Below are 24,577 nucleotides of genomic sequence, written 5' to 3' on the forward strand. Positions count from 1 at the left end.
AATAAATCTATTAATGCTAAGTGTTGTGATCAATTTTTTTTTTTTTTTTAAACACATGGATTCTTCTATAGTATTTTTAAGAACAAAAATTCTGTGCCTCTGTGTGCACTGTCTGAGAATACAGATCAGTAAACAGTATCCATCTCCATCACCTACCTGGAAATTGTTAGTGCCAAGTGACAGTGTAACATCACCCCATCAGATGCAAGTGTGCAATGATGCTACAAGGAGGCTTTTTCATTCAGAGAATCTAAGCATGATCGGAGCATTTGGCCTCTCAACTTGTACAGAAATACTGCAGTAGAAATTAAACTGTCACGTTCACTGAATGGAATAAGTTGCACATACTTCTTTTGTCTGCCAAATATGATCACAAAATGTGTAAGCACTGTTAGGTAAGAGTTCCCAAATATTAAGCCGAAACTATCTGAAGAGAAGTCCCCAAACCCTGCAAATATGCCTTTGGATAGCCCTGTAAAGTGAAAACCCGCTTCTAGAAAGAGCAATGAAATATTGCTCAGTACTTAAGATTCCCTCTTTCTGCAGCATGGAGGGAGTACATGGTGAGACTTGGTCTTCCTTCATATTGAGATATATTATATGCTCACACATACACACATATATGTAAAGGGGAGAAAATCCCAAAGAGAAAAGGAGCTGCATTAAAGTCTTACCCACTTCAACATTCCCTTCAAAATATAATAATTATGTACAGTTGAGGTTGTAGATTCCTATGAAGTTTTCCTGTCCATAAAGATCATATTCCTTGTATAGGATGTAGTCTTTCAAGCAGTTTGGCAGTGGAAGGAAGGTCATGAAGACAGGACAACGTAGACGCAAGCGGCCCATGCATTCCCGTATCTTCAGACGACAAAGATGCTTCAAAGAGCGAGTATTTGCTAGAAACAAAGTACAGTTGACAAACTTAGTTATTCAGCTTTGTGCAACTACACTGACAACTTTCAGATCTCTGCTCCAAATTTTGCTGCATACTTTTTCTCTGAAAAGATGGATTAGATCCATTTAACTGTGCTTAGATGACAGGACCTCTCAAGATCTAACCATTACACCTCAGCCTGTACACCTGTCAGTTATATAAGTAATTGTAGTCAGTTAAGTCAAAAGATTTTATTTCTGTCAAGTTGCTTAAATGCTAGTATTCTGTTATGCAAGTTTAAAAAACAGAGCTTGATATCAACTTTAATGAAGAACTTGGCACATAGAGAAAGCTCCTTTTTAATCACGAGTCCATAAAAAATTCCTAAGTATTCCCTTTGAAGAACAGCATGCTGTCCACATGTAATTAAATAGTGCTCTATGTTGTGCAAGTACTGCTATCAGAATTGTGAGAGACTTGCTCTAAATGCTGCAAAGACTGATTTTTGTTTAAGAGGTAGCTTAATGACAAAGCATTAAATTTAGTGTAAAAAGGGCCTTATTATTGGTCAAGAAAAGTACTAACCACAAGAAAGCCCCAAACAGTTTTACCTTTCCATTATCTAAACATCAGATACTCACTTAAAATTGAATTGATTTCTGGCCAGAGTTCCTGTTCCTTGAGAACTGCTTCTAGCTTCCAGCAGATATTAACGTGATCAACGTAATCTAACATTATTCGCACTACTTTGCCAGACAGATGCTTCAGCCATGACAAGGTGATGACTTCACAGAACTGAGAGAAACAAAACATTTAACAGAATAATGTTCAATTTTCCTGTAAATGACTTCCCCCTCTTCAGCATAAGAGCTGTTAAATTCTTTCAGAAGAAAACCAGGAAGAACTAGTGCTCTGTCAGTCAAGGGAGCTTTAGGTTGCCAGAGTTTGCGCTGAATCTCACTAGTAGAATAGTAGCAATTTTAAGCAGCACCAGAGCCCAGCTTTTCAGAAGGCGCCCCAGCGTGCTGAGCAGGAAGCCACGAGCTCCCTGCAGGTTAGCTTCAAGAGCACTTTACAAAACACAAAATAATACAAGTTGGTTAACTTCTGGACAGCATTTATCATGCCCTCTTCGGGGAGTCTTTGTGATGGGCTTTCAACATTAAGAACACAATAAAAAATGACCCAAACAGCTAGCATGTGAGCACTGGCTTTCATTGTGTGGTGAGATGGCCCTGGAAAGTCGATTTTGTACTGCTTACCAACTGCTTACTCTATCTTCACCATTGAAAAACATTAATTGTGATGATTTGCCATCACAAACCAGGCCTTATGCTAACACCTATTTAAAATCTATTTATATGTAAATGGCCTCAGAGTTTCAAAACCTCTTTTCCTGACAGAATGCATTAACAAGCACTTCCTCACTTAGGAGGATCCTGGCAGTAAATCAGCATATGAAGCATTCTGCTACACTTACCATTGTGTCTTTGATAACAGTAGAAGTCCATCCATCAGTCACATACTGGGAATGGGAACTACTTCCCCGAAGGCAGTCGAAGCAGCGGTGCACGTCGTAGCCGTAGTTCATCAACATTCTCAACATGACTTCATCTTTCAGCGCATACTGTAGAGCTGATGGAAAATGTGTTGTATTCACCCTGCAGAAGTAATTGACATTAGCCCCATGCCGGAGCAGAAGATTCATTAACTCATAGTTGCCCATTCTCAAGGCTATTTGGAGACAGTTGATGGGATCTTGGTTTGGGAGGGCTCCAGCATTCAGCAGTAACTGTGTTGAACAGATATCCCCATTCGAAACGGCGAAGTACAGCGCTGATTTCCTGTGGTCATCATAACCTTTGCGAACTCTTTGATCCAACATAAAATTGGCATCAAACCCAGATTTGAGGAGAAACTCAAGACACTGAGGATGTGCTCCTGCTGCAGCTGAGTGAACTGGACTTATCCCACTTTCTTTAATGGCATCAAAATCAGTAACTGGAACTAAGTTCTTTAAGGCTCTAAAGAGGAAGAAGAAGAAAAAAGAAAGATTGTGAGATCTTAAATAAGTATACTTAGACCAAGTGCTCAGCTTCTGAATTCATCATATTGTAAACAGTTGTCTTAATCTACCAAATCCATACCATGGTATGCTCTCCTTTCTGCATTAACTTAAATTTCTAACAATTAAAGAGTCAGCAATGACTTCACACTTGCTATACCAGAAATATTTAAAATATATCAAATGATGTTGTCATTCATAAACATTCCCATTCCTAGCTAGAAGGATAATGATTCCTTTGCATTAGAAACTTTTCTTGCATGATAAGAGGCATGCAGTTGCCTAACCCATAGAAATGTGGTCAGATCCCTGAGTTTGTTAAGCATAATGCAACTTTTCTAATAGTTGTTCCTCACTCTTTCTTTGTGTTTTTAGCCTATATATCTTTCAGTGACTTTTCCATCTTTAAGATGGGGATAACAGTTACCCTCAAGTCTACTTGATGATTTAGTATGTCTACATTACTATGAGAGAACCAAAATGAACACATCCCCCCCAAAATATAAGCACATCCCAAGCACCTGTACATCAACTCTGGGCAATAGAATTTCCCCACTTCTCACAAATACAATAGGGATCAAAAGCTTTATCCTAAAACAGATTACATCTTGACTGGCCTCTTCGATTCAGACACAAGAAAACTCATATTGTCCCAGATAAAAAAAATTACTTCTACCAAACTACAGATTTGCTGCTTGCTTTGAGTAAGGTAAAGTTATCAAAACAAATATTTGTTGTCACTATTACTTGAGTTTAACCCTTTTAACTCACAGGAAGTGTCCCCTATATGCAGCTCTGTGGATTGGCAAATGACCCGAGTGCTTTGGAACATTAGCATCAGCCCCATACTCTAGCAAAAGGCTCAGCGAGTCTGGATTTCCTCCTCCTGCAGCCTCAAACAACACAGAAGCACAGTCCATTGCCTGTGAAAGAACATCAGCACCTGGAGAGAAACATCAAGCATTTTCACCAGGTCACTGCGAATACCTAACGGCAATTAATATCTTGCACCTCTCCAGTGATGAGGAATTGTGAATTCTATCTTTTACCAAACAAAACCAGCACGAGCATAACCATTTGTGCTGAATCCTTGATATTATGGTTTTATATAGACTTTCTCATTCTCTAGATTAAACTGCTTTGTGTTCAATCACATAGGAAGGCTTAATGCTATCACGAGGCATGTGAGGGGGGTACTTCTTCAAACAAACAATTCTTTTCATCTTATCTAAAACACACTTCTCTACAAAGAGCAAAAAAAATCAATGTAAACAAGAAATACATACAGAATTGTAAGAGAGGAAAGACTCATCCCATACAGGAATATGTGAAAGTTAGAAGAGAAACTAGAAGAGAAACAACTTTGTTTCCTTAAAAAAATCTCAAAAGATTCGTAAAAGGAAAACTTTGATATGTCCTCTCATCAGGAAAAAGAACTAGTATCAAAATAGTTGCAACACTACTACGGAAATTTTATATATAAACACGCAGAGAGCATTTCTTTCAGAAATGCCAATTTTCACATGCCAGTGAGATAACAGCAATTGTTGACTTCTACAGCTGGAGCTTCCCCCTTCTTGAAAAAGGATTCACTTTGTTTGCCCTGTTTTGGATTTATACATTTCTATACTGCAACGTATGGCCATACAGTTTCTAACAAAGAACCACACTGAACGGTTTTCTAGAAACTGCACATAACTAATCAACCTACTCAGCTGTAAAACATACAATGCAGAGGTCTCACCTTTTTGCAGTAACAGCTCCATAATTTCTGTATGCCCAGTCTGTGCAGCTAATGCTAGAGGTGTGAGTCCATACCCGCTGCGAGGATCGGGGTCTGCTCCGGCATGAAGCAGAAGCTTCACCAGATCCTTCCTGCCTAATCTGGCTGCCTCATGTAAAGCAGTCCTCTTGTGGACGCATTGCAAGTCCACCTTTGCACCAAAATTTATCAACAGGGAGGCAATCTCATATGAGTTGTGTTTAATTGCTGTAAGACAAGAAGTGAAGTATTAGCCAGAATGTTACTCAACACTATTTTACTCTAACTTCCACGTGGCAGCCCAGGAAAGCTTATGCTGTTCCCTGGAGCGCTATTTATACACTGAGAAATGTCACAGTACACTAAAATTTTTAACTTACTAAGTTTGTTCTTTGTTGTTGGCATAATATTAATTATACATATGAAAAATTTTATTATTTATTTTTCTTTCTCTTTATCATCACCTGTTGCAGTTAGCAAAGTTTCTCCCTGTCACTAGATGGAGGTCATATACAGACACCTCAAATGATCAGGAGTTGGCCTGCTCAAGGAACTAAATAAAATCCACTAGCAGCTACTATAATATGTAATAAAACATAAAATGATTTTGTCACGTGCCTCATCTTAAGAACTGTTAAGATAAGATACATGTTCAACCTGAACCTCAAACTCTTTGCAACTGAGGGAAGGACAGTGGGTGTCATCTGATACTTCTTGCACTCAAACAGAAACAGAAAAGCTAAAAAATCTTCCTGCAAATCCTCGGTTTCCCATATCTCAGTAGACCAATAAAGGCAATATTTCAATAAGTAATGCTAAGAATTTTTGTGATAAAAGTCCCTAACTTGCAATATCAGCTTAGTTAAAGCCCTATCATCTCTCAGAAGGAAAAGCAACAAGAGACACGTTTGGTTTGCTTTCTAAAAGTTTCTACTGCAAATAGCACAGTACTTTAGATCCTGAACAAGTCCAACATCAAATTAAAACTTAAAATATCAGATTTTAAAACCTCACCTCATATCCCCTCTTCCTCCAAGGAAGATATTTGTTTACCTGTAACTAAAGGAGAATCTCCTTCTTCATTCTTAACATTGGGATTGCTGCCATTGAGGAGGAGGAAGCGGACATTATCTACGAGGCAATTTCTTACCGCTACCAAAAGAGGCGTTTCCCCCTTTAGAGTGGTTTGTTCCCATGTTATGGCACTGGACGCTGGAATACGGAAAAACAGAACGTATTTAAAGCTAGATTACTCATCAAATCAGACTTGTGTAAAATTTTCTGGTGGAAAAAAAAGTAGGGCTTCTTACCTCTCAAAGTTATTTCTAGGATATTCTTATTGAGCTGTGCTGCAGCTTCATGCACTGGAAGCCAGCCTTGCAGGTCTGCTTCCTCAAAGGCAGAACTGTGCTTCACCAGCTTCTTCAGGGCCTCCTCTTGGCCTGTGGTACGTAGACACACACTTATCCAATGACTCATCATAAAATTCAGAACAGCTTATATACTTTTGCCATTTATCGCATCAATATAAACAGTACAACAACTTATTTTGCCAAACCAATTTTTGAACAAAGGGTGATTTCATGAATGGAACAACCATTGATCTACACTGACTCACACAGTATTTTTAAGTACACACTGGAATAATTTGTTGATTAAAAAAATTGAGCAACAATGCTCTCAAGAGAACATTGCATGACAGTTTAGTATAGGAGGCAAACAGCTGCCCTGTTGAAATGTTAGAAGAAGAATTAGGTCGGCAAATATAAAATGATTTGAATTTAACTGAGACATGACATGCATTTCATTATCCCTCCTTTTACTAAAGCATCTTACTGGAACCTTAATCAAGACAAGTGAACGGGTCTTCAATTTTATATCTCAGAAAAGTGAGCAGCCAAGTTCTGCAAATGCTGCCTTATGTTCAACTTTTACAATTCAAGTTACAATTAGTGTACTGAGCTAGAATCTGCTTTTCCATAGTTCCTGATTTTAGCTTTGCTAAATATCTCTGTGACTGCTTATTGATGTATATAAGGACTGAACTGAAGGTTTCCCACTGCCAGACCACTGTCCCAACAACCGTCTTGTTACAATAACTAGTTATTTTAATTTCTTAGATTTTTCTGTAGCTGAACATATAAATTGATGATTACACCATAAAAAGTGGAAGCATTAAAGGAGGTCACATTAAAAGCATCCCATATAGGAGTACACTGAAGTTTGGCAGCTATGTAGCAATCCTGGAACAGTTTGCATTCTCTTTATCATTTTCCTATCTAATAAAATAGCTTTTGTGTGTCCCATTTTTACCTGCCTAACTCTCCCCAGGACTATATAGAGAAATAGGAACTTCACTCACTCAAGTGAGCAGACCTCTCAAATGCAGGCACTGCCGAGCAGTGCAATACCTAATGATTCCTAGGGAGATGAGTGCAGGCATTTGTACTTAACTGTCCGAATAGCTGCAATTATCTTAGTGCGTTCTCTGCTTGCCACAAACTTGAAGCTGCAGAAACAAAACAAAAAATAAAGTTATATAATTACCCATGTTATACTTTCTTGTGTAGGAATACAATACACAAATAGAATAGCTCATTACCTCTCATTTTCTGCTACCTCCACATTTGTTTCATTTTTATGCATATCTTGTAAGCTTTCCTGGATAGCATGCTGGGTTGGGATTTCATCACAGTCATCATCAAACATATATGTAGAGTTATACATAGTAAATCAGCACAGCTTCAATCACCTTTAGTGGGAAAATGCCTTTTTTTTTTTTTTTCAAGCAGATGTTAAATCTTCTGGTTAAATCTGGAGCAACACAAACAGTAACTGCTATTTAAGTACAAAGAAAGCACAGTTCAAATTTGTGCTAACATTACATGCTTCAGTCTTCCAACTGAAATAATGTGAAATAACACACTTGAAAAAAAGATTATATCTACCATCTTATAAACATCTTCTGTATCCATATGGAACAGATCAACTTTTAGTTGTGCATTAATCAATGTGTGCCTGTCTATATTTATCTAAAAGCTGTGTGAGATATATCGAAACTATCGGAACAATATGTATCCAAATTCACACATACACAAAACTACTTGTGTAAGCCCAACAAATGTAAAACAAAAAAATAACTGCCCAAAACCTTGAGTGGCATTAGTGAAACAAGCATTTGTCAAATTCAGAGGGTTAAATTAAATTTTTTCTTTTAATTATAATATATATTTACGCTCCAAAATTTCTATCAGAGCTATACTATTTGTTAAGTCTAAATGCTCAAGTTCAACAAGTTTTGCAAACAATTCTTAATGATCAAATCACTTTGATCATTAAAAATTGTGTGAAAAATTGTTTTACATTCATCATCTAATCACACTGTTCCATAATCTAATAACACTACTCTTCTGTATCCAGCTACATATTAATAGAGGTTAAAATCAAAGATATTGTTAGACTCAAACCACTTGTCCATTTTTACCTCATCAAAACTTCCATTTCTCTCTTTCAAGTAAGTTGGTCTGAAAACAAACAAACAGAACAAAACAACCACCAAAAGCAGGACAAAATAATATTAAATTAATTGAGGAAAAGAAAAGTTGTTTAAAGAAATAGCAAAATGAATAAGCGCAGAAAAACAAGAGAAGTTGTCACCACAACACTTAGTTGGGTAAAATTCTAGATATCTTAAAATTGAGCAGCAGTACTTCATCAAATACTTGCATCATTATTAAATGCTACCTGATCCACTTGATCTACACTACATTTGCAAGGCCTTGCTCTATAATTGGACTTGTGGTGTAAGAGAAACATATTAACAAAGTACATGAACAAAAAACTGTTAGAATTTAATTAGACCTATAGTACAGTCAGTATATAAACATTTTAAATCTGGATCTCTTTTCTAAGATTACTAATTTCCCTAAGAACTTAGAAAACGTACATATTTTTCTCACCTTCTGAAGGAGGGAAGACCTCACTTTGATGAAGTGATTATTAAGTTAAAGTGATATTTTCAGGATTGAAAGCGATCCCAGTGGAGTCTAGGTCCATTAATAGCTCACTAAAAATATCTGATCATAAGATCCCCTGGGACTTTCTCCATGTTTCTTGCATACAGGTTAGTTGTGTTTAATAATCTGGCCTGACAAATAGTGCCAGCAAAAGAAAGAATTAAAAATTCATTTTCTTGGTAAAACACTGAAGTTGAAAAATTTGGAAAGAGAATTTAAGATCTATATAACTAGTAGCAATATAGTTGTGGAAAGAAAAATCTAGTCATTTTGTAAGAGAATAAAGTAAAGAAGCCATATGTGTAGCTGTCTTAAAAAGTAAGGCTATGTATAAAGAAAACAGTAAAAATAAAGGCAAATATAGACAAGCAATCAAGAGAACAACCCTATTTAAAGGAAATATAATGACTTATTGTCTGATTGTAATTTGCATATTAACATAAAGTAAACAACAGATAAACAGAGATTTTATCCAGGGAAAAAAACAATTCAGAAAGGAGGAAAAAAAAAAACCCCACTCTTCTAGGTGTAATGCACAAGCGGCATTCAGAAATGAAGGCAAATGAAGTACATGAGGCCTAATTATACTGGCAAAGGTAAGAACTCTGTGGAGCAACTGAGAAACAGAAAACATTTTATGGTGTGTTGCCATAAGGGAAATTTTGATCATTTCTTCATGGAAACTATTTGGAAATAAAAAACAAAACACACACACACACAAAACCTCACCAAAATCTGTATAGCAAAGCAAATCTTGAAAAGATGAAAATTCTGAACAAACAATACATGTGGAAATACTTGTTCACTGTTGTTTTGACAGATTACTGGCAATATATGAAAAATCCCCAAACCTACTGCCTACCAGCTTTCCTCTCACATGATTCAGGACTCTAATTCTTCAACAACTCATTCAATGTAATGTAACACAGCGAGTACACACAATTCTCATTTTCCATTATGATATGTTTTGTGATATTCAAGTATAGAGGAAATTGACGTTTACACATTTATTAATGCCATAAAAGACTATAACCTAGTTGTATATTTCATACATTGTAAATTTCATACATTGTAAAGGTACTAATCTTGAGGAAAACAATTGGGAAAAGGTAAAATATTGTTAATCAGATTTGCATGTCTTCTTTTTATGTAAAGAACGTGCCATCCCGCCTTTTGACACCGTATGCTACCCTTCCTCTGGTAAGGAAGGAAGGGAAAAAAAAAAAAGAAAAAAAAAAAAAGACAATCTGATGAGGTTTGTATCTGAACTGTCCACAGTCAGTCATCCAGCTGGCAGAGCAGTGCAACACCTCGCTTGATCCAGTGCTGGACTGGTTTATCCGTGTTTAGAGTTAAGGCAATAACAAAATTAGTGGAATGTCCAGTAGTAGACAGAACTCCTTTACGCTCGCTTGTCTTGTAGAGAGGGCAAACATATGCATTAGATTTTTTTATGTCTGATTTTGCAGCTTTGAAAGAAAAAAAAAAAAGAATTTACTGCAGATATTTTAAATGATAGAAATCTAATCTACATACAGACACAGACATTAAATATTTACAGTAAAATTCTTAAAGCTAAACAAAAATAATTGTTTTGTGTGTAACAAATAAATCACTTTTTTAAAAACAAAAACCTACCTTTAAATAAACTAACAAACCAAGCATAATTAAACTATAATCTGTCTCCAGGATTCAATGCCAATTTGTGATTTGATCAGCCTAATAATTATACAGAAACATAATCAATTCTGAATAGCTATATAATTAAAATGTATTGCTGGGTCAGGATTCCCATGAAATGTTCAGAGAATATCTTTAAACTATAATGCTTCCATGGGAATTCTGATCGAGCACCAGAGAACTCAATTAAAACCCAAGAGAGTCAAGATGCAAGGACAAAACTGCAAAGAAAATATATATATATATATGTCTATACTGTTTGCATACAACTTGCAAAGTCTTAAATCATGCATGTATGAAAATAAATTCATCTATGATCAATAGGAGGCCCAGGCACAAAAATTGAAAGCTTTGCGGAACCACTTTTTTTAAATTTGAAAGTCAAAGTCTGATGCATGTGAATTCTGTGCACTTTTGGGTACTTTGGTGAGGGACACGAGTCTTGGTCTTCTATAAGAGTGAAATTCATAGCAGAAATTTCTTGTTGAATAGCTTATACTTTAGAGTAATTTCACTTACTTGGTTTTATCCAGACGATTGGCATCACATCAAAGAGACATTTGGGATACTGTTCAGCTAACATTCCTCTGGTGAGAGAAAGCAACAAGGCAGTTATTTTTGGGTTGGTGTTAAACTAAGCCAAGGGAGAGAAAAAAATGGAGGGCTAGGGAAGAAGGTGGGTTTAGAAGTTGACATATTTTTTTGTTTGTTTTTTCCTCATCTCCACAAAGGAAATAGTATTTCATTTGATATGAAATTACTTTCATCCAATAATATTTCATTGAGGTACTTGTAAGAAAAGCAAAGGAAAGGAGGGACTGTAGTCACCAAAGTTCTCGTCTAGAAAAACCTTTTCTCTGTCCAATAGTGGACTTGAATTTCTTGTTCCAACACCTAAGTGGTTATCTACAAGAACAGCATCATTATGAGGGGGATCTCTGCCTCCCAGCACTCACCATTCATTTTAGGATACTCATAACTTACCCATTAATCAATGTCAAATATCTCAAAAACAGAATTATAGAATAGTTGAATAAACAGCTAAAACACTATAAATCAACTCTTAACCTGGTCCTATGTGACTCAGAGATAATTTACAAGTGTTCTCCATTCAGAATAAACACTATAGAATGGCCTGGCTGGCTATCGCAAGAGGATGCCAGAGGTCCATAACTACTCAATATTTAGGACAGAGACCTGCTCACAAATCACAATCTTATCTAAATTCTATTATATGTATATTTTTAGAATTAATAAAATTTTAAATATTAGAAGATTAAAAAAAAAAAACACTGGCCTTTCAAATAAAAGTGGTTCTACAAAAAAAACTGCTCTAAAAAAATCTAATCTTTTCAAGATAACTCGGAGTAGACACCAAAAAATTCAGCATTCCATATTTATTAATTACTTTAAAACATGTTGCAGTTTCATTCTACTGCAGGTTAGCACAATCCAAAGTTTCTAGAACAGCAACACTTTAGATTCATTGCTTTGCTTTCTTACCCTTAGCCCACCAGGAAGAGGAAATCATTCAGAAGGTGTTATTGAAACAGTATGAAAGGTGAAAACATTCAAACAAATCTTGCATGAGCACTTAAGAAACCTTTCAGAACTTTAGTAAAATACATTAGTACTGACTTAGCCCTATCCCAACGAGCTCCATCTAAAAACAATCCATGGACGTAAACACCATCTTCTGGGGCAGTATCAGAGGTATCCTGAGGAATAACCTACAAGAAATAATAAGTGCTGCATATTACTAGGCTTTCTTAGCGGTTTGTTTTCTGAATTGCTTTGCCAATAGTCAATCTTTAGAAGACCATCCCAAAATGAGAATTTAGTAGTAATGATGTCTTTTCAGCACTAATTTTATACAAAACTGGGCTTTGTGGGTTTGTTGTTTACTTTATAACCTAAAATAAAGGTAACTAAACCACAACAATGCAAAACATAACAAAAAACTCCTATACAAGCTATTTTCTAAGGCCCCATGATACAAGTGTTTCAATATATATACACATTACAGGCGTTATTTAATATGGCTACAATACCAAAGAATTAAATGCATGACTTCAAATTGCAGTGAGTTAACTTCTAGATGACCTTTTCAGTCAGAACTAGCTTATTCCATCCCATTGCAGTACCAGGCCCCTGATAAACCAAATACATATTTATAATATAGCCATACCTGAAATTCATATCCCAGAAGGTCAATAGGGATTGTGTACTTCCTAGCATAGTTTTGCATAGCTCCAGTTAAAAAAGCTTGAGTAAAATAGAATCCTGACAACCAAAACACCGTGGGCTTCCCTAATTCATACCAATCCTGCAAAGAGGCAAATGAATTTTTCAGTAATCATGGAAAAAACAACTCACATTTTCTTGTCATTTTCTACATAACTGTATTCATAATATCTGACGTCTATCATTCATTTTCCAAGTACTCTTTTAATATAAAGAAGAATAAATCAGATAAAAGAAGTAGCTTAATTTGCTGACAGCACTAGCCTGTAAGTTACTTACAGGTAACTTACATTACCTGTAAGAATTTCAGCCTTTCTAGAAAATCCAGGATATAGCTGCCTAATGGCTTTAGGCTTGGGTATGAACGCTTAGCCCAATTCTCAGGAACTTTTCCAATAAGGAGACTGCCACAGAGAGCCTCCAGTTCAGAATCCATGACCACCAATCCTTTAATGGCTTTCTTCAAGTTAGTCAATGTGATACGGATAGTCCGTATTAAACTAGAGTAAAAAAAAATATATATATATATGTTACATATATATTTAAAGGACAAAGAACTCTTGCAACATTTGCATCATTTGCAAGACACCACATCCTGACTGAAATGAAAAGGAAAATGGATAATGGAAGAAAATAAAAGATAATTGAAGAAAAAAGCTGAAAGATAAAAAGAATAAGGTCATAGCAAACAAACATGAAGCAGCTTAGACTCTCTTCCATTGTCACATATTTTTCTCTCCCTGTTTATTTCACCATCAGATCATTTTCCCTGAAACGCATCCTACATTATGTCTTTCAAAAACGGAAGACTGGTGCTAGATTTGCAAATATCATGGCATACAACTAGAGTAGAATGAAACAAATGATAAAACATTTCCAAGAACAATTTACACTCAACAGTATGATCACATGCACATTCCATAATAACTCTCTTACTTGTTAAATCTCTCCATTTCTTGTACCAGCACAGTGTTCATGCTTTCTTCATATCTTACGGGGTATTTAATTAGGGAACCTTCAATGTCAAAATCATTTGGAAGCTGCAGATGAAAAATTATGTAGAAATCATTCCATATAACAATAATACATTAATACTACAATGAAAGAAAGTAGATGTATAACGTTGCAGATTAATACATACCAATAATCCTTTTGATGAGTATTTCATCAATACAGTATTCAGTATTTTAATCCATATCTTTCTTTTTATAAAACAGATCCACCTAAATTTTTTGATACCACGTAAAATTATAAATACATTTCAAATTTCATTAATTGTAACATCATTCACATGAATAAACTTCTTCCAAGTTTTGTTTGTTCTGTTTTCTCTCTCCATCTCCCAGTTGTTACCTATTCAGCAAAACTTCACTCAATCTGCATACAGCTGTGGCCTGCCACAGCCGCAGTGCTTACCTACTAGTTGGACTGAAGTCCTCTCAGTTTCACCCAATATGAAATAAATTTTACAGTGTAGACTTAGCTTATAGAATTTCTATTTTGTGAAAAAGATAAATTCAAGTCATTTACATACATTAAATGACTTTACATACATTAAATGACAAATACATACATTAGTGTTACACAGCATACCTTGCTGAGAATATCTTCTGCAATTTCATAGAGAGTGCTATCACCACCTCCAGAAGAACCCCCCTGAGTGCCGCCTCCTTGTGTTAGGAGCAAAGATTCAAAGAGGATCTTTGTTTGCTGAAGATCTTTAGAAATATCAACATTTTCATGCAAACCAAATATCTCTGGTTGCTGACTAAAGGGAAGATTCTAGGGCAAAAGGCAATAAATATCTGCATTAAATAAAGCAGCACACTCATCAGATTCAAAGCTTTAAGAAGCTGATCAAAAATTTACAATTGACTTAAGTTTAAAATAAGTATATTACAGTATATATGTTGATAATACTACTGGCTAGAGAGCTGCCAATTAATTCACCAAAAGCCATTTCTAAGGAATTCTCTATTACATATGCTAGGTATGTCTGTCTACTTACTGATTCCCTTTCCTTCCCAGAAACATGTGCTAGATCATGACAGGTCAGTACTGGATATTAGGCAGGAAGACAATTACCCAGTTAAAAAGTGCTGGAAAACTGTAGCTTCTAATGCAGACAAACCGGGTAATTTTTTTTTTCTTTGCGTATTGTCATTATCATAGTACAAAAAACTTTGCTAGTTTTTTTTTTACCTTAATAAATTCAATGTAGTCCTCATATGTGCCTTTTGGTGGAGCATAATAGTTGCCACTGGGAGAAAACGTGTAACGAGGATTTTCAATTATATCTGGATTATAGAAATCATCCAGCATTGTCAGTAGTAAACGTCTGTCCCAGTCATCCGTCACTCGACCTCCATAGTTACACTCACCAGTAAGGTAAGACACAGCCTCAAATGGAACATGGCTATATTCATTTATGAATAGCTGAAATATTACAAAGCATTACACAACATTTAGCTTTAGGGCAAAAGAATAGTCTTGGCCTTCTTTAGTTAGCAGCATCAACATAAAATCCTCCTTCTAAGCAAGAGAGCCACTCTAACCGGTGATAGTCACTTATTTGTGAAACAACTAGTTTTTTCACACAATTTTAACTCTATGATAGTCAGTTCTCTAAGTTTGTGCGCATCTAGATCTCACCAAGAACAATAATTTATTTATAACATGATTGATATTCCTTGGCTTTGAGACTGAAGTCATTAAAACTTGCTTAACATCCTGTGGTGATTTGATATAGCTTAAGCATAGTTAACTGTACACTTACAACTATCAGCATTTTTTCGTGTGGTGACAATGCAAAGGGTTAAGATTGGTGCTGACAGATGATTTTACCTGCAACTGTCTAATGCTGATTCGCAAATCTGATTCATTAAATCCATAGGGTATGTTCCAACCAAGAGGTCCAAATTTTCTTCTCTCCTGAACAAGAGCATGGAAAAAGCAAACTCCAAAGAGCAGTTTCTCCCATACCTTTGAAGAAATAAAAAGCATCTTAAATTGACCCATATTCTTGTGTTATTCTGTAACACAAGACAGAGAACAAAACCATTTAATACTATTCCATAGCATTTTGGGGTACGGATGCATGCAACTATTCGATATGCAATGACTGACTTGTGAAAAGGCACGTATTCACCACATAGAAGCACACTTAGCAGGATTCTCAACAACTATTTTACAAAGTCTGTTTCTTTCTCCATATTAAAACAGCCTATAATATTTATTTTTAATATATGTGGATATACATAAGTAGATAATATGTGTGCTCCTATTTGGAAAGGCGTTGTTCTAGCCCTCAGGTCTCAAAGTCTGACAAGTCTGCCCAGTTTATGACTGTTAGAGGTTTATGTTGCACAGAGTGTGAGCTTTTTCATTTTACGTGGCTTAATAAAGTCCAGGAGATAATTTCTTGTGTTACTAGATCAACTATCTGACAGAGTTTATTCTCTACTAAATATTTTGATGGCTGCAAAACCTAAACTCATGACTATGATGAAAACTACGTTATCATCTTAAATGGACAGTAGTCAGTACATCTGTGAAGAAACATGCATAAAACTGTCAAAAGATGAGCTAATTACCAGCTCTTTTTCAGGACACCCACAGAAGAAAGAAGGATCAGATATAGGATCAGAAAGAAACGACTGAAGTAGATTTAATCGGAGACCAGTTGGAGGTTCATTTGTCATCTTTACTCCGTTCTGCAGAATGCTTACTGGAAACTAGAAATAATAAATAACATTACTGCATTCAGAAAATGCACAAGAACTGATACTGTTGTAACAAAACACTGATATACTGTATTTGTTATATTAATTACTTTGAAAAAAAAGATGACATTTCAAACACAAATAACAATAACTTTTTAAAAATACTCAAGACCATCAAGAAAGTAAAACCTTCCTTTGAAATATAAGTTCGTTTATATTTCAAAATATTTTCTGGACATTCAACACCTTCTGAACAATATGTACACCACTAAATTAATTTCTTGAAATAGTGATGTTGTCTGTAAGTTTTATTCCACACAAGTTAATGACTGTGTGTACTGAAGAATACAGTTCTATTCACTCATGTCAACATATTAAAGAGGAATTTCAATATAGTTATGCTTACAATTATTTTAAGGTCCTTTCTTGACTAAGTTATCTTTTTGTCAGCCTTTAAACATATTAGAGAAGTTGTGAACCATAAGTTTACTCATGGATATGAAATTTAGGATTAAAATTTTATTGACCTTTTAATTCCATGGAATACAAATGTTTGGTAATACATGTACCTTTGGTGAAGGGTAGCTAGTAAGCCAAAGTCTGAAGAATGGGTGGCAGTTTTCACTGCTAAACTCTTCACATATTTTCTCTAGCATTGGCATCCAGGAGACAGCTAAATGGCAATTTTGTAAACAAACCCAGGTTCCTTCTTCCATGCCTTCCTGAATCATTTTTGTAGCTATGGGTCCTTGTCCTTGTCCTAATGATATGGACTGAAACTTATTTCCAGCCATCTTTTTGTCATTTGCAAACTTCAGGAGACCTTGAACAGAAAGCATATTTCCTAAAAGGTAGGTTTATCTCAGGAGAAAAAAATAAGTCTTTATTACTTATTATTTTACTAAAATTTACATACAAGATGGTATAACTTTCATGTAAAGTTTAGTTTAAAAAACGATTGCCCTTTTATTCTGTAATACAAAGTTTCAACAGTCTGATATAGGTGCATTCAAATTTTACTTGCACAAGTGCAAAGTCAGCCCCATTGTGTTTGCCAGGGGGAATTCAGAGCCCTAATGCGATAAGCTATGCCAGGCCCTTGCCTCTTTTTGCTTTATACTTACTGGACATGGGATCTGCTCCTGGAGATAGCACAAATATTAATGGGATTGTAGAATTTGAATCTAAGTAACTTTTTGTCAGATCAAATGGTGGTGGCTCTACAAATTTCTTTCCCAGTTTATCGGTTACAAATGTTGTTACAGCTGGACCAATCTGATAAAAATAAATACAAACCAGTAACATAAAATTAAACAGAGCTACATATTTCATAGCAAATTTGGCTATATTCCAAATCATTTCCTGAGCAAAAGTTCTAAAGACATCTCTGCTTTGCACAAATATGAGACTGGTCTTTCTCAATGCTCCAGAAAGAAAAAATTCCAGTATATATGTTACTATATTTTTTCAAATTAAATACCTTTAATAAACAATGTGAAATGACAGAACTGGGAAGGATAATTACTGAACTGTAAGACTAATTCAGTCTTTGGCTAATCTGTAGGTCCATATTTTCCCTTGGAATTAAAAACTGATTTCTTTAATATTTACTAGTGAGCAATTATAATAWATATTTTTAATCCAAGTGCTGAATGTCCATAATGTAAGACATAATTTGTTGAATACATCCAAGGGAGAATGTTTTAAAAGTTCTCTTTAGCTGCTCTAATGAACGCAATCTCTCCTTGCCTTTTAATTCTTATGAGGAAAAAACATGGTACTGGATAGTCTAGCTAATACATCCTAATCATGCATATGTAGGGGTACAGCAAAGAACAGAATAAACATGAACAAGCACTGTAAGAAAACTAGAAAGATGAGTATATTCTGAAAGATACATTAAATCACATCAGACAGCAGATACATGTTTGCGGTGTTTGAATTGTCCAAGTGGAAAAGAGAATATAATTTATTTTCTGAAAAAAAAAAGAGTTCTGAAGAACAGATTAGTTATTTTAACAGCCAGATCAAATCATGTTACAAGATATAGAATAGTATACAAATGCATACAAATATATCATTTTACCTTGTCTGGTCTTAAGCACCGAAGAATTATCATCTTTTGCAAGTCATTTAATATATTACTGAATTGTTTTGGTAATGGAAAACTTTGTGGCTCTTTGCTGTCATAGATTTTTTGCCACTCGCCTGTATTTTCAGACACATGATTCCTAGAGAAAAAAGCACTTTCAATTACTGTAAAAATGCCTGGATTCCAGTTTTCCAGGTTTTCCCAAAATTCAGTTAAGCTGTAATGTCATATTCACTGCAATCAGTACAATCCTATAGTTGCATTAATTTTTAGAGAAGCTTCTCTGTGCTAAACCCTCCCCTTGCTATGCTTGTACAGACATGCACAGTTTTGTCTGAAAGATTGTGGCCTGATAATCAGCTCTGATTACTCCAGCAGCCAGCTCTGCTTGGACCTTGGAGGCTTCATAGATCTAGGGCAGGATGTGAATTTTCTGCTTCCCATATTTTGAAAAACTCCATTTGTCATTTGAAGAATTCTGGAGAAATTCAACAAAGGAAAAAACTATTTTCCTTCATTTAACATCAGCAGTGTATGTTCCTCCAAGACAGGACACCTCTTAGACTACCAAGTCTGGATCACCATCTACATCACTACCAAATCTATAACGAGTAAGAAACTCAAAATAGACAAATTTCTTGTTTCAGAGCAGGGTTTGTCCTGCTATCACATATTTCCACAATCTGACCTAAATCCTCCACCTAAACAGCTGATAGAGCCCAAAAGTTTGTGGAACGTGCACTGCCACAGCGGCTTCAGAATTGAGAGTGGGTTGAAGTTTATCGAAAAACTGTACAAAATTCTCCTGATTTCAGGAGATTAGATTTCAGGAGAAAAGAAATCCTCCTCCAGAGCTGCAATAAAATTCGGTTTCGTGTAACACGTTCCTTGACCTCCATTAATGTCCCTTAATACACTCTTTTTCTACCACGAAGATATTCTCCAAAAAAAAAACCTATGCATCCCATTCCATAAATATAAGTAAGTTAGGTATTCAATGCCTGGATTAATTCAGGAAATTACTTGAATTATATCTTTATTACTGAGCTTAAGTTGTGACTTAAGTGGAACAACCCAAGAATATGATGAAAATAGAAATAGTTTCTAAAAATGAGCTGCTGTTTTCTGTATTGGAAATATCAATACTGTGCTAGTATTCTGGCAAGATTTTGGATATAGGAAATATTTATTTCAGCATATTACACATACTTTAGTCAAAACTAATTATGGCCATTTAATAATAATATTTCACTATACCTCAGTCCTTTAAAAGCTGGGATTTCATTTGCACGACATAATTCATCCCAGCTCTTATCTGGTAGCCAAGATGGGTCTGGGTTCTTGTATTTATTCTTGAGACCTACACCCCCAGTCAATAAGAACATAAACTCTTGACGTTCTATTTCATTCTTTGCCCTTAATGAAAAAGACAAATAATATCCAATTATTGATACACAGTTCTTATATAATATCAAGAGCTGTTTTAAAGGAATTATTTCACTGACATTTAATACTGCTTTTACTGCAGTAACAAGTGAGATCGAGTCACAGTACTCTACACAGTTAAGAAACCGCATAGTAGAAGATGATCAATCAAATCAATCAAGTTTTAAATATAAATTGCATACATCTGATTATATGCTATTATTCCTAATTCTTAAAGGCTTTATAGAAAATGTGTGTTCTGGGCCTTAGAAATAGTAACCTCACAAATTGGCTCCAGAAGAATGGCCCATGTACAGATGTAACTAAGTACTAAAAGCACTTATTTAGTACCTTAGTGACTAAGTACATTATAGTTATGATCATAACCATATTGAACTCATCTTTCCTCTCACAAGGAAACACACACAATTTTACCAAAAAATACCAAAACAAACATCAGGAAGAAACTAAAAAAAATAATCAGAAGGCAAGAAACTGATATGGCATGACATGGGCAGAAGAGAAACAAAATGGAGGGGAAACAAAGGAGAAACAGAGAGGCTCAGAAGTTGACATGGCACATGATGGCCTTAGAACAAAATAAAACATTTTTTTTTCTTAAATAGCAATTGTCCTTGCCACTGTGTAGCATTATTCAGTCCCTTTCAAGAGATTCACGACGATGCAAAAGTACTTCTACCTTTTCTCCTTGTATTGCCGACAAAGTCACTGATTTAAATAAGCATAAAAAAAATCCTCTTCATAATGTGCACAAAGGTTATAGTAGCAACACATGCACCCACATACAACATATCACCCACATATTCACTTGTAGATCACTTGTAAACATCATCAGTATTACGATATAACAAAAACTGACATTCCAAACCTTATCCAAAGGCAAATCAACACAGGAACATGTCCTTTCAATAATTTTTCCCAGATAAAATCCCTGATTTCTAAGTGATTTCAGGAAAATGAACTTACATTAGAAGATTACAGCATAGTAAAAAGGAAAAGAGCAGCTTGTCCTTTTCAAACAGTGATCGACACACGTTGCAATACAAGTTGTATGTGAAGTGGTCAGTTAGGTATCGAAGGCGCTTCTCCAAAAGCTTGGATTTATTACTAAAAGAAAAAGTGAGAAACGGGGACTTTATATTGAGCGACTTCATCAAGCAAGTTAAGAAGTGTCAATCTTCTAAAGTTTCTGAAGGAATAACTGCAGGATAACCATTTCTCCACACTTTCAAATATACTAAATGCTTTAACGTTCTTTCGGAAGTCTCAAGTAAAATGACAAACCAAAATTAATCTGCAATTCTTAGATGCCAGTACTCCTAGTGTTCATAATGGAGCATAGTTCAGAACCAGACTTTAAGCTTTCTAAAATTAATATTCTTAACTATATAAATAAATAAAATCAAGCATCCTCTAGTATGTGTCTACAATTCATTATCCACCCAAAGTGGAGAGATTATTTCTTTCATTAAAAAGGCATATTTTGTGTAAATATTCACATTTAAAGAGAGCTAAGAGTTAAGCAATTTAAATACAACAAAAGAACAGAGGGAATTGTTCAGAAAAAGCAAGTGAGAAACAGTTTATTTTACATCAGAAATACTGTCCTTACCTATCATGAATAGAGATGATGAAGAGGTTAACAAACCAGCTAAGGGAGTACTGGTACATGGGATCAATATTTGCCAGGTCTGCAATACTGAAGAACAGTACTGACGAATGCTTCGCAATAGGTCGATAGCCTTCTCGAGATTCAGCTATTTTTAGTTCTGTTTTCTCTGCAATCTAAGTATCAATAGCAGTTTCAGAAGAGTTTATCTTCAAGAGGAATTCTCAGCATTTTCTTTGTACAAAATACATTACTATTCGATAACATTATTAGAAGACTTTTATATAGCACAGTCACAGTAGATGATGTCTATGCTAATCAAAGGAGCACTTGACCTTAATGAATTATTGTCTAGTAATAGATTTATTAGTATACAGTGGAGAATACAACAGTCAAAAATAAAGAAAAAGGAGAAAAAACAGTTTGGATGCATCATTCAGCATCATCTATTTTAACATCTGCAATATTTATAAATACTTGTAACTTTAAAATGATTATGTTTTTTGATGCACTAGTAATTCCACTATATTTAAGTGAACAGTAATTTTTTTTTTTCTCTCAATGACTTTATTTTGTACTTTAAGCATAACAACAGACTTGTCTAAACTTGTTTATTTATTTTGCACACCTATACAGGTCAGACAGAGCACATCTGTTTCCTGAACATTATTTTTATGTTTTTGTTGGTTTTCACAATTGGACTGAACAAACATCAGCTGTGTTGCCAGAAAGATCTGAATTGTATTTCTTTCCACATTTCACAAGCACAGAATTTCTCCTTTGTTCTTTGTCCTTCAGCTAGCCACAAAACTCACCGTTTGATTTCTACATATTGTTATGTCTAATGCTTCTCACCTGCTGTTTTTTTGTGATCTCATTAGCCATTATTTTAGCAGAATCTAAGACCATGATAGCAGTCTCGTCTTCCAGAATATTCCCTTCAGATGACTGTAAGGTTTCTAAAATTTTCTTCTCAATTTCTTTTAGATGCTTTTTATTAGCTGCAGATTGAAGGATGAGAGAATTTCTTTCCTCTTCTAATTCTGGTCTAATAAAGAAAGAAAATAAAACAAAACAAGAAAGAAAACGCACACATATTCCCTCATATTCCACTGACTATAAAGGAAATTCATGAGTATAATCCCTTCTTCTGACAACTGGTATTTGTGAATATTCAGGTTAAATGAACTGTTGCTATATTCAGCCCATACTTATATCCCTCTGCACAAATTCCTTCATACAGCTTCAGTTAAGCATTTCAAAGTGATGACATAAAATTTAAGATGACAGTACATGACCAAAGTCAGTGCAATTCAGTTTTCTTTTACTTCATCTTTAGTGGGGGGAGAAGAGGGAAAAAAAATACCCCACATTTAAGCCTATTGCTGGGAACACTTTTCACCAAAAAGTATTTTTCACTAGTGCATATAACTCAGGAAGTACTTCACTGAACTGCTATGAAGGTTCAAATGAGACATGATTAATTTTTTCTTCACAGAAAATAAAGCTAAATTCTCATAATTCATCATAACTGTCTGACAACTCAGTCAAATCAGAATACTACAATAATTATTTAAACTTTGAATAATAATATTCAGGGAGTAATACAAAACCAATGACAGAACATGAGCTATTTTAATGCAACCTGTGCAAACTTTTCAACACAACATATCAGGTTTCACTTTTTCTTAAGTTCTTTAGATATGGCAACTAGACAACTAACATTTTTAATGCTGCCACTTTTTAAAGGTCATTTACCATAACGAGACTTACCTCTCCTTTGCTACAACAATACCCAGCAACTGGTCTTCAAGTCCCTCTGGGGTTATCATAAAATTGAGTAAGGAAACTTTGGTAGCCAGTTCTGGTAGATAATGTGGATTTCTCAGTTTTGTGGTAATAAAAAATTTGAAATCAGTGGAATACTCAATAATAGCCTCACCAAGCCTGATACAATCCATGCCTCCTAAAGGTGAGAAATATTAACAAAAACTTTATCTACTTCAACGTTTTACAGAAACACTTATGCGATTAATTGGAAGCAGTAAATAAGGAAGCAGCAAGAAAAACAGACCAGATCATACACCATTAGACAAACATTCATGTAATCTGTGTCCCAGGTTCAAAGTAATTCAAAGTACCTTGTTTAAAAGTCTGTTTAAGTAGCAGAGGTTCAAGTGATGGGTCTAGTTCTTCCCCAACATTTTCTAGCAGAAGTGGAGTCCCAAACTGTATGCAGTTCTCTAGAGTTCTCATATAATCTGTATCAGTGACCTTGATAACATTCAGGTGGTTTTCTTTCTCAAAATTCTTGATCCATTTATTTGCTTGACCTTGAGGATCAATCATTAACGGCCTAAAACATAAGATAGGCTTTTCTCAGAGCTTGCAGGAATTTTTCAAATTTTTGAATTATTTAAAACTATTTCTAGGTCACTATACTTGACTGTCAAGTCAAGAATTGACATAGCTTTGATTACCTAATTTTTAGGATAAATTTTAAGACCAATATCAATCATCTTCAAGTTAAGAATAACTCTTTAAGAATTCAAAGATTACTGCAAAGTTTTATAATCTGGTCCTACCAAGTTCTACCAAGTGCAGATTATTTGTAGTCCGCTATCTCAAGCTTTCATATTATGTAATAAACACCATTATCATTAGCTTCAGTTACAATTAAAAAATGTTAAAGGTGTTAAAAAATCTTAGAAAAAAATCTTAGGACCACATAACTAAATCTATCAAGCGTTACTGCCCTCTTGGATCAGTCACAGGATTGGTAACAGACTTTGGCTTCTATTGCTACTTTCAATAACATTGTCTCTACATATTTCTTTGTGGGTTTGTTTGCTTGCTTGTTTTTGTTTTTAAGTGAGATCTCCTTCAGATTAGAAAATTCAACTCTGTTACCTACCAGCGCCTTGAATTGTCGACAATAACCCCATTGTCTACCGAGAACATGTCAGTTGGTAAACCAGCAATATTCCAAGCCCTTATTTTTATCGGATCACCAAGAGTGTTACTCAAAGAGAAATTCTCAGAACAAGGAATATTCTTCTCCTGG

General features: G+C 35.0%; 2 protein-coding genes across 2 annotated transcripts in view; both read right to left on the reverse strand.

Moving 5' to 3' along the window:
• Window positions 1-705: 705 nt before the first annotated feature.
• On the reverse strand, window positions 706-7,431 carry ASB14 (ankyrin repeat and SOCS box containing 14). Its single transcript, XM_026035460.1, has 9 exons — window positions 7,307-7,431; window positions 7,154-7,213; window positions 6,015-6,166; window positions 5,758-5,916; window positions 4,687-4,932; window positions 3,714-3,885; window positions 2,358-2,901; window positions 1,519-1,672; window positions 706-899 (listed from the first exon to the last, which is right to left on the reverse strand). The coding sequence occupies exons 1-9, from the start codon at window positions 7,429-7,431 to the stop codon at window positions 706-708; spliced, it is 1,806 nt and encodes a 601-aa protein (XP_025891245.1).
• A 2,521-nt stretch (window positions 7,432-9,952) lies between these two features.
• DNAH12 (dynein axonemal heavy chain 12) overlaps window positions 9,953-24,577 on the reverse strand; it is a 54,643-nt gene continuing 40,018 nt past the window's right edge. Inside the window, exons 55-74 of the mRNA XM_026035415.1 lie at window positions 24,428-24,573; window positions 23,655-23,869; window positions 23,287-23,479; window positions 22,369-22,561; window positions 21,517-21,689; window positions 20,871-21,011; window positions 19,716-19,874; window positions 18,453-18,597; window positions 17,491-17,641; window positions 16,936-17,189; window positions 16,238-16,378; window positions 15,489-15,626; window positions 14,847-15,080; window positions 14,238-14,426; window positions 13,581-13,684; window positions 12,940-13,144; window positions 12,589-12,726; window positions 12,039-12,130; window positions 10,920-10,987; window positions 9,953-10,189 (exon numbers count right to left, since the gene is read on the reverse strand). Of these exons, the coding sequence (XP_025891200.1) occupies window positions 9,999-10,189; window positions 10,920-10,987; window positions 12,039-12,130; window positions 12,589-12,726; window positions 12,940-13,144; window positions 13,581-13,684; window positions 14,238-14,426; window positions 14,847-15,080; window positions 15,489-15,626; window positions 16,238-16,378; window positions 16,936-17,189; window positions 17,491-17,641; window positions 18,453-18,597; window positions 19,716-19,874; window positions 20,871-21,011; window positions 21,517-21,689; window positions 22,369-22,561; window positions 23,287-23,479; window positions 23,655-23,869; window positions 24,428-24,573 (3,270 nt within the window). The 3' untranslated portion in view covers window positions 9,953-9,998. The remainder of the gene's footprint in view (window positions 10,190-10,919; window positions 10,988-12,038; window positions 12,131-12,588; window positions 12,727-12,939; window positions 13,145-13,580; window positions 13,685-14,237; window positions 14,427-14,846; window positions 15,081-15,488; window positions 15,627-16,237; window positions 16,379-16,935; window positions 17,190-17,490; window positions 17,642-18,452; window positions 18,598-19,715; window positions 19,875-20,870; window positions 21,012-21,516; window positions 21,690-22,368; window positions 22,562-23,286; window positions 23,480-23,654; window positions 23,870-24,427; window positions 24,574-24,577) is intronic.

The sequence above is a fragment of the Nothoprocta perdicaria genome, unplaced genomic scaffold (assembly GCF_003342845.1).
Source record: "Nothoprocta perdicaria isolate Ctin4 unplaced genomic scaffold, notPer1 scaffold_16, whole genome shotgun sequence".
Classification (NCBI taxonomy): domain Eukaryota; kingdom Metazoa; phylum Chordata; class Aves; order Tinamiformes; family Tinamidae; genus Nothoprocta; species Nothoprocta perdicaria.